This window comes from Sander vitreus, chromosome 3 (assembly GCF_031162955.1).
Source record: "Sander vitreus isolate 19-12246 chromosome 3, sanVit1, whole genome shotgun sequence".
Lineage (NCBI taxonomy): Eukaryota > Metazoa > Chordata > Actinopteri > Perciformes > Percidae > Sander > Sander vitreus.
The window spans coordinates 4,046,775-4,057,100 of NC_135857.1; the positions used below are offsets into that span (position 1 = coordinate 4,046,775).

General features: G+C 40.3%; 1 protein-coding gene and 1 non-coding gene across 3 annotated transcripts; one reads left to right on the top strand and one right to left on the bottom strand.

Moving 5' to 3' along the window:
* Positions 1–632: 632 nt before the first annotated feature.
* trnak-uuu (transfer RNA lysine (anticodon UUU)) lies at positions 633–705 on the bottom strand. Its single transcript has one exon. It is a non-coding gene; the product is annotated as a tRNA-Lys (tRNA).
* Positions 706–1,118: 413 nt separating this feature from the next.
* nek3 (NIMA related kinase 3) lies at positions 1,119–10,326 on the top strand. 2 transcript variants are annotated; one of them, XM_078245766.1, is made up of 13 exons: positions 1,119–1,444; positions 1,799–1,892; positions 1,985–2,082; positions 2,193–2,276; positions 3,250–3,317; positions 3,435–3,521; positions 4,897–4,951; positions 5,169–5,369; positions 5,616–5,730; positions 6,322–6,489; positions 6,596–6,718; positions 8,712–8,829; positions 9,342–10,326. In XM_078245766.1, the coding sequence occupies exons 1-13, from the start codon at positions 1,328–1,330 to the stop codon at positions 9,406–9,408; spliced, it is 1,395 nt and encodes a 464-aa protein (XP_078101892.1). In that variant the 5' UTR covers positions 1,119–1,327; the 3' UTR covers positions 9,409–10,326. The 2 variants fall into 2 exon arrangements, with proteins under 2 accessions (XP_078101892.1, XP_078101893.1); XM_078245767.1 differs by having other exon boundaries at positions 6,322–6,474.

The window sequence follows — 10,326 nt, forward strand, 5'->3', positions numbered from 1 at the left end:
CCATCCCCCTTTAAAGAGTTAATGGATGGATCTTTTCCGCTCCAAAAAAAGAATCCAAAAAAATGTCCATCACATTTCCAAAACGAAGTGCAGCATAATCCAGTGAGCTGTACACAAACTGTTGCACCATGCACAATATTTACCTCAGTGTTGCCTTTATTTTCCTCCTGTGGAAAATGATTGGCTGAGAGGGCCAGAGGACTGTCAGAGAGCAAAACGCATGAGGCAAAAATTAGACATTTGGACCTGCTATAGTTTGGCTAAGCACTGCATGCTACACAAGATGTTCTTGGTCCATATTATACCAGTGTGTTTTCAAGTTTCAGCTCCTTAACTGCAAAACACGTACACTTCACATTTGTGCAGAATGTCAATCTTGCATTATTTTTTTTGTCAGTTTTACATTATCGTTGCACTGTGATACAGTCAAACACATCGTTTCATAATGTGACATCTTACGGATGTGAACAGACTTGTGCCAGATGAGGAAGCACTCTTCTGTACCACCTCCACCACCGATTGTGTTAACCCCGCAACTTTACTTGTTGTCAGAGTGCGAGATTGTTTTTAACTGTAAGTTTCACCTTTATTTAGAGTCCTGGTCTTCATCTAAAGCTGTTTAAAAATATTAACGCCCGAACAGGGACTTGAACCCTGGACCCTCAGATTAAAAGTCTGATGCTCTACCGACTGAGCTATCCGGGCTCTGTTGAAGTCCTAACGTAGGACAACTAAAACTTGTGTGTCCATTATTATGATTTAATAATTTTTACCGGAATCAGCGCACATGGCAACAAAAAGTAGCAACATCTTGCAGAAAGCCTACAATGTAAACATAATAACACTGCGTAACGTTATGGAATGAAAAACATATGCATAGAATAAAAGTGGAAACGTTTAAAGATAATACATTAGGCTTATATAAGCACTTGAATAACAGAGCGTTCTAATATGAAACTAGACTGCTAGGACAAATTATTATAACAGTAGGCCTAATGTAGTCGGTATGGTAACTCTACGGTCTCTAAGATTTAGAGATAACAATCTACCGTCATCTAGCGGCCACGCCGCGCAGTACAGGTCATGCTGTCTCGCTCTACGTCATACCGTAATAGGGAAGTAGCGGCCAAACAAACCACACGAGTCCCAGGTAGAATTCTTTAGGTGCGTTAGTCTTTTATTACACGTTGTTAATGTCTCAATTTGAGCACTGAAGAGCAATACAAGACAATCTTCTCGCTTTAATCCCGGCCCAGTCTGTTGTAGCTAGATTAGTTGTTGTGTGTATCCTTTGTGGTATCTTTATTGTGGTTTATGAAGGAGCTCTATGGAGAGATACCTAATCCAGAAAGTCGTCGGTGAGGGTTCTTTCGGTCGGGCTTTGTTAGTCCGGTGTAAAAGCAGTCAGGAGAACTATGTGGTCAAGGAAATCCAGCTGCCAAAGGTATGTGCAAACAAATATATTCTGCTACTGTAGCTTTATCCTCACCTGTGAGCTTCCTACCTGTGTGGTGGAACAGGTAACAGGATCCCCCTACGCAGCAAGCCTCTCTGGGGGAAAAAAAAAGCATATTACTGTATAATAAAATAGTGAATTAAACAAAAAGATGCTGTATTTGCACCACCATGTTGCTGCTGACTAGAAAACTATGTTATAGCCTCGGGTATGATATGGAAATGTTATTTGCTCTCTGCTGATAACCTATACCAGATTGTTGTCTACACAGAGACGTGGAAACTGTTTGTTTTTGCATAATAGAGAATGCATTCATGTATTCTTGTATTTGCATTTTTATAGAATCACTCCAAATTGGAGAATTGGAGGAGAGAAGCCATCTTGCTGTCTAGAATGAAACATCCTAATATTGTGGCCTTCAGGGAGGCATTGGAAGGTATTCACAAACCTGACTCTCTTATTACAAGATATACAGTTATTATTACTATTTGGATTGTAGGAAAAGGCAGTGTGATTGTGTTTGTTCAGCTGATGACCTCCTGTGTATCGTTATGGAGTACTGCAGTGGAGGAGACCTGCTCCAGAGGATCCAGCAACAGAAAACTACGCAGTTCTGGGTTGATGATGTAGGCCTCAACTTCCTGCAACTAACACATTTATCCTATCCTAACCTGTTTTGTTTTTCTCTTATTATTATTATTTTTTTTTTTTTTTCATTGAATTCTTTTTTTTCCAGATCTTGAGGTGGTTTGCTCAAATGTGTGCTGGCGCACAGCATATCCATGATAAACGGGTTTTGCACAGAGATCTGAAGTCCAAGGTATAGTATAGGGTTGCACGATATTGACAAAATGTGATATTGCGATATCGATATTAATTTTGATATTTTTAAACATAATAAACATTATAGATTTATAACAAATTAAACAGGTTTTCTTACAACACAAGGTTTATTTCAACTGACTGTCATATTGGACTGGTCCAACATGAATAAATAAATAAGGACCATGTCTACAGAACAGGACATGGTTTACTGGTTGGACAATATAAAATATATAAATGAAGAGAACAGGACTTTTCTTTCACTTCTCTGATTCGTTCCCGTTTTGTTGTCTCTATCTATTTCTTCACTTATACTGTCACTCTGTCGAAATATGCACACACGTGGTACGGTCCATAGGGTTTGTCACATACTGGACCCGTGCGCTGACGTGCACTAGCATGTGCAAGTGGCACGGTAACTGGCCAATGAAACAGGATCATTATAGCGCTTCAAGCGGGCTCTAAATCAAACACAACTAAGCCACACAGCCGACGGACGGGACGCAGCGCTCCACAAAACAAACTAAATATTGCATACTTATTGCAACACTTTCCATATATTGCGATAACGATATTGAGTCGATATATCTTATCTCTATATCACCCCTAGTATAGTAGTCTCTAGACATTACAGTTTAGAATGTCTATACATGGTAATAGATTTGATTTTATGTTTTAAAACAGGTTACATACATAGATACATAGAACAGACATTATGAACTCATGAGGAAGTTCAGATTTTCTTTGTTGTTCCCTGAACCCGAACAGGAAGTCAATAATTGAGTTTATTGGTGGGATGCGTGTTGATAAAATCTCATCAGAGTGAACGCTGTGGAGTGAAATGATGAGATTGAGATAAGATCACAACATTATCTCCCACTTGTGCATAATATCATCATTTTGCCATGGTTGGCTGCTCTTATTTTTTGCTTCATGTTAAGTCATCACTTCTCTTTCATTTCCCTACCCAGAACATTTTCCTGACAGATAATGGGACAATCAAGCTCGGGGATTTTGGCTCAGCGTGTATTCTGAACAGGTACAGGAAGAGAAAGGCATACATTTATATGTTTTTTTTTTTGTTTTTTTTAAGTCAATGCTCAGTGCTGGATTTGCTGCTGTTACATTTCTGATTATTTTTGTAATTGTGTTGCAGCTCAAAGGCATACGCTCATACATATGTTGGGACGCCATATTATGTGGCTCCAGAAATCTGGGACAATAAGCCATACAACAATAAGAGGTATGTTACCATGTTTGTTTAGCCGGCTTCTGCATTGTGTATGGCACAAGATCAAATGAAAATGAATTGAAACCTTCAGTTCAGTCACTTTATTATGCCAGATGAGAAAGTTGATTTGCTGTCAGGAGCGCAAGAAAAATATGCAAGTACAAATAATTGAAAAGACAACAATACAAAAACCAAAAGGACAACCTTTATGACTTTGGATCAATATCCATGTGCGGAAAATATTGGATATGGCAAAAACTGTATACCCCCAAATATAGAAGAACAACATAGGCGAACATAAAGCTGATATATGAATAGATATAACTATATGGATACATATAATCCGTAAAATGTGCCATATGCATATACAGATGTGTATATGTGTCCAGGCTTATGTTGATGCATTTAGGTCGGCCTTATCGGATGTGCAGTCTGTGTGTGCAGATGTACGTGTCTCTTTACTATCTATTTTGCAAGAGCATCGTCGCTGCATCCTTGGCTTAGCACTGCCCAAGACGATTGTGATTGGTTTAAAGAAATACAAACAAGCCAGAGCTTTGTTCCCCCTATCCCAGGATGTTAACTTGTGCATCCAGACCATACACTAACGCTGACACAGCGCTGTGGACATAGGTCTAGCAATGCGAGACGTATAAGATATCTGCAGAATGTGCATGTGTTATTTACTTAAACCCTTAGATGGATTGACCATATGTGCAGAAAAATTACAATGTCAATCCCCATTAGGCAAAATTGAGCCTAACAAGAAACAGACAAGACAGGTACACATGGAATCAAAAGTTAGATATCTGTATACGGGGCGTTACCATATGTAATGTTTGTACAAAACCAATAATGCACTTTTATGATATTCCAGTATATCTGTTTTGAATATTACGTTGGAGGTAGTGCACATGCAGACAGTGTACCACATTGCTAAAATGTATAGAAAATACAGCCATACTGTATAGGCTCTGTTTTATTTACATTATTATTGCATAGTTAGGAGCACAAACAGTTTTCAAATCTCCCGTCGATAGTACTTTGAAGGGACACTCTGACATCTGAGACTTGATGTCATTCATTGGCCAAACAGACAACAGATCCCATGATCTATGCTCAATTTCCATGTTTGCTTAGAGTTTCCCTTCCATCAACATAGCTTGTGAACACAATGCTTTTTATTAACCAGTCTTGGACGTTGGAGTTTCAATAAATGCACCAACAATGATGAGTTTTCAAAACAGTCTGTGTTCTCAGCTCAGCGGTGATTATGTAACACATGCGTGGGTCAACCAGTCGTGTATCTTTTTAACTGTGCCAGTACAATACATGACGAATGTCTGGTGTGAATGAATAAGCATCTCTATGTTTATGTGTTCTGCAGTGATGTGTGGTCTCTGGGCTGCGTTCTCTACGAGCTCTGCACCCTGCGACACCCGGTACTTCCCCTCCCTCATCTCTCCATGTTCCACGGGTTTGACTCTGGGCCTCTCTCCAAATATTGTCAATGAATCATTGTATGAAATACTTGTGTGGAATGATGTAGGCCCAGTATCTTCAGATGAGTTAGATTATCTGCTGTGTATTTTTTGTGGCTCAGATGTTGCGGTGTGGTTTGTTGTCCGGGAGATCCTCACACCTCACTCTTGTGTCCAGTTCCAGGCACGCAGCTGGAAGAGCCTGATTCTTAAGGTGTGTCGGGGTGCGTACCCTCCCCTCCCCAATCACCTGCCCTACGAGCTGCAGTATTTGGTCAAGCAGATGTTTAAGACAAACCCAAAAGACAGGCCATCCCTGCACAGCATCCTGACCTCTCACCGGGTTTCCAGACTCCTGCGTGCACATCTGCCCTCCCAGGTACAGACACAAGTCAAGCTTCCTGCATGGCGACAGCCGCTCAAACAGTTGAACCTGAAGTGGTTTTATGGCTCCTCATCCATCAGTGCGGCATACTATCACAACAGGGTGTCAAAGTGGGAATTTAAACTCTTACACAGTTTCCCCAGCTGTGGTGAGCCTATGTGCAATCTGACCTTTGACCAGCTGCTGTTAGTTCAGATGGCCACGGAGCTCGTGTTATGCAGTGCTTTTCATCTTTTACAGGCGCTAGAGATGCAGGCACAGGGGAGGCGTCCGGGTCGATGGGATAGAGAGGAGGGAAAGAAGGTGGCTAATTTTCTGAGAGAGAAGAGTTTAATGAAAACATCAACATCTGAAGGTAGAGTCCAGGTCAAAGTTAACAATATCGTCATGAAAAAAGGATATACTGGCTGCAATCATCGCAGATACTTTTGCGAAGACTGGTGGGAACCTACATGTGGTTGTCAGTGAAAAAATGTCAAATATGTTACATGATTTTATTCTATTTTTTTCAAACTATATAAAAACACAATAAAAGTTTTGATAATTCGGACAGGACTCCGCTAAATCTACTCAACACAGCCATACCCAAAACATGAAAAGTATCCTCTGTTATTTATATAATACTTTTAGATATTTTATTTTATGAAAACCTGAGAAAGGTAAAGGAAGGAGGAATTGGCACTAAAAGCAATAGTAAAAATGAATAATCCATTCATGTTGCAACTGAAACTAATATTTATGATCATGAGCACCTCTTCATTGCTCTCTGCTAGAACATCTCTTGTAGCAACAGAGGTTCCCGAATCTTTTACATTTTCCTTTGTTTATTGATATATTTTTCTCTTCTTGCATGCACCATCTACAGAGTAGATGATGTCCTTGTCAGGACTCTCTTGAAAACAAGAAATATAACAACAAAATGATCCTAAGTAACCCTTTACCTCAGGCGTGGAGTTACCTGAAGCCCACTGTGAAAGCAGAGAGCCGGGTCCTCGGAAGCAATGGGCCACTCAGCCATCAGATACTGTGCTGCAGATGTTGGCCAATGCCAGCCTCGTCTCAGCTGACAGCATGACATCAACTAGCCGGACCCTCACAGGTTCGACTCATGGAAGTATGATAGCAGCAGCAGTGTTTTCACTTTCCAATTTTCGACTAAACTCAAGTTTGGAGAATGAAACTCTGTGTGAGCTGTATCCCTGTGTTTCCCGGTGTGTCAGAGGTGCCAGAAGCCAGCAGGCAGAGGAGACGATGGGACAGGGATCCTCCTGAGAAGCTTCTGAGTCTGTTGGAGAAGGCCCAGCTGAGCAGAGCCTTCAGCACCTTTTTAATAAACACAGGAGGTCGGTGTATGTCTGAATACACATTATTGTGTGAAAGCTGATTCAGCATTCAAATATCAAAATGTTCAGCTCTTTAAGCACATAATGCTACTTCTTCAACATCTGTTCTGATAGTTATACTTTTTTAAAATATTAAGCTTTTTTTTATTTACATTTTTACAATTAATGTCAATGAGAGCAGGCTTCAAATCCTCTTCTACTTCAAAATGCTACTCCTACGTCATACTTTTACCTACAGACACCAATCGAACTTTAAACCATTCACAAAAACTTCAGCTATTGGGCTCTATCTCAGCAGTTTGATATCTTTAACAGTTTTTGTGAAAATTAAGTTTAAGTTTAGTGTTCCTTTCAGGAAGCTTATAATGGGTGTGTATTGCGTGACTTACAGTGGGTGATGTTATCGCTAGAGCACGGAGCCTTAAACAAATCATCTTAGTCCCTTCTCTATAACTTGCTCTCACGCCCACAATTTTTCCTTGTCATACAACATATATACATCAAAACGTTGGTATTCTTGCCTACTTTCAGCCAATGTGCTCATTTAAGCAATAGGACTTATACATTGTGCTCGCTGAGCTTACAAATGACAACACTTCCAAATCTTCCTCCATTCGCTTCCTATGTTAAACATCCTTGACATTTCCACGCAAAGGCACAGCGAACCACTCTTTTGAATCGCTGATATGCCCCAAAACTTCCGTCGCCGTCTAAACGAAAGGCACATCTGATAAAATATGTTGTCGTTTTCACCAGAGAGCGTATTCGTGTAAACAGGGCCTCAGTGTCCATTAATGTCAGCAGTCTGACACAGCTGACAGCTCACAGCTGATTACAAACACCAGAGATCAAAGGGATCTCCTCTGTGTTTACTAACATGGCCACTGATTAGTTAGCATGACGCAGCATTTTCGCCAGACAGTCAAATTGCAACTACAGACAGTAATATGTCACGCACTTGCCACTGCTGTGCCACCTACAACTTTCATACAATATGGCTATTATTCAACTTTTAAAGATATATGAATTAAAGCACCCATATTATGCTTATTTTCAGGTTCATAATTGTATTTTAAGGTTGTACCAGAATAGGTTTACATGGTTTAATTTTCAAAAAACACCATATTTTTGTTGTACTGCACCGCTCGCTCTCACTGCTGCAGATCCTCTTTTCACCTGGTCTCTGTTTTAGCTACAGAGTGAGACCTCTTTTCTTCTTCTTCTTCTGTACTATCTTTGATTGAACTCACACATGCACAGTAGCTCAGATGTAGATCATGTCAGCTAGCTAGCTCCATAGACAGTAAAAGAAAGGCTGTTTCTTCAACTTCGGTCAGTTACAAGGCAGGATCAGCTGGGAGACTTCTTCTAAATGAGGACGCACATGGAAGTAGTTCTTTTGTAGATTATGGTGAACTTGTGTGTGTTGTAGCAGTACTTTGCTATTGAGAACGAGGTAGCATGCTATCGTTAGCATTAGCGTTAGCATGCTAACGCTACGAGCTAATGGTTGCGGTTAGCCAACTCGTTGAGCTGTTCAAAATCGGCACGGCTTGTGACGTCACAAGCCGTGCCGATTTTACATTTCAGAGTCATTTATATCTTGGTAGGAATATGTCCTGTGTAGCAGGCAGGCAGTGTTTCTGTCCAGTCCCAGTCAAGTCTCAAGTCCTAGTGTTCGAGTCCGAATCCGAGTCACCAAAGAATAGTTTGAGTCGAGTCACAATTACCTGAGATAGAGTCTGAGTCGAGTCCAGAGTCCAGGACCCGAGTACTCCATCACTGCCTGTTACACATAAAAGTAAACATCATTCAACTTCCGAGTCCTATTTCATGAATGCTTTCATAAATCCTCAAGTCCAAGTCATCAGTGCGCGAGTCAAAGTCGAGTCACGAGTCCAGAGAATAGCGACTTGAGTCAGAGTCCAGGACTCTAGTACTCCGTCACTGGTAGGGTGGGAAATAAACAGTCCCCTTTGGTTTCCATTTTCAGGAGAAGACCCTCTGGTGGGACCCCTCTCCCAGCCACAGGGTGACGACCCTGACGGTCCCGAGCCTGAAGTGGTCCTAGACGAGGACCGTCTGCAGCCTCGCTCTGATGACGAGGACACGTAAGTAACCCTGACTAATTACTGTAATTAACATGACATTACCAAGGAGGGGCACATTTCATTGAATCTGACTGGTACAGTACATCAGCAGGACAAAAAGGGAAATACCTGTAGGTTTCTAGTTTTATTCGGAAGTCCTGGTGATTGACGTCCCTGATGGAGTCATTAGTCATAAAAATCTTGTAAAGACACTAATGCCTAATGTGTTGGTTATGACAAAAGATGTATGGGGTGGGAAAGACATGATAATCATAGGTCAATTTTTGTTGCTGAATCAACATATGCTGCAAAACAATAATACAAAAAAAATCAATGAAGCACCTGGAAAAATAAACATCAAAATTCACATTAAATGTTAATTATAAATAATACTAATAAGTATAATTAATTAGGGTTGTATGAATCTGTGTTTGATAGCTGTAGAATGTATGGAATGTACTGTTTTTGTATCATGTGACGTCTAATATAAAACATATTTAAAATGTATTACACTGTTACTTCTCTGTTCACAGAGACTTTGAGGAAGAATCTCCATGTGACTGGATGGATGAAGTTGAGAAAATGTTTTTGGATCACTAAAGCCTTAGTTCTGAGCCTACACCGTCACAAGGCTGGCATTGATTTTTACATTCACTAAAGACACTGCCAAAAATAATTTCACTTCATGTACATAAGACCGTCTTGATCTCAGAAATGAGGACCAATTTCTTTTTTTATAGCAGGTTATATTCAAGTTTACAAAAACCCAGTTAAGCTCAGACAGTAACAGTGACACTGTAAGCTTTTCATAATGTTATGTTTCAAGCTCTGCACTAATTGTTGTGAACACTGATGCGACAAAATTTGAATTATTGTTTGACTTGTCATAAAAACATTTTTTACATAAAGATGTTTGAGATGAGTGTGTATGTACTGTGTCTTGTTTGATTTTAACATCTGCTGCATACTGTTCAGGTTACCAATGATAACATTCCCAGTAGATTGAGGCCGTCTGGAAGCTCCTGTTTGGCTTGTCGGGGAAGCAGGAAATATCCGACTCAGAGCAGCTGGGTCTCCATGGGGTCAAACCATTGTGAGCCCGCCCACACCTTTTGATGTTCATTTCCTCTGTAATATCAAAAGTAGACTAAACATGTTCAGTCATTGCTATTCTATGTCTTTTATTCTCTTGACGAGACACTAACAAACCGCACATCTGGACCCTTTAGCTGTTGTGGTATTTTGAATTTGCTGTGACCATAATGATGCCGACACAGGGAGATGACAGCTGGTCTTCCTACACCACTAGGTGGAGTCCAAATCACTGAAGTAAACCTTCTGTCGTGGGCAGGAGTGAGAAATGTTAGATTCTGGTTCAGATATACTTTTGCTGAAATCATCATTTTTGATCAATCAATGTATTTGTGACATTAAATCATGTAAAACACAATTCCAGTGAAATGTAATCCTGTCAGATTTCCATGTTTCTTTCACCATGTAGTTAAAAATGGATTTTAA

Excerpts from the sequence above, each read along its gene's own strand:
- nek3 (XM_078245766.1), top strand. The coding sequence starts at position 1,328 with ATGGAGAGATACCTAATCCAGAAAGTCGTCGGTGAGGGTTCTTTCGGT. Across the intron at positions 6,490-6,595 it reads CACAGGTTCGACTCATGGAA|AGGTGCCAGAAGCCAGCAGG; the intron begins GTATGATAGCAG and ends CCGGTGTGTCAG. Across the intron at positions 6,719-8,711 it reads CTTTTTAATAAACACAGGAG|GAGAAGACCCTCTGGTGGGA; the intron begins GTCGGTGTATGT and ends TTCCATTTTCAG.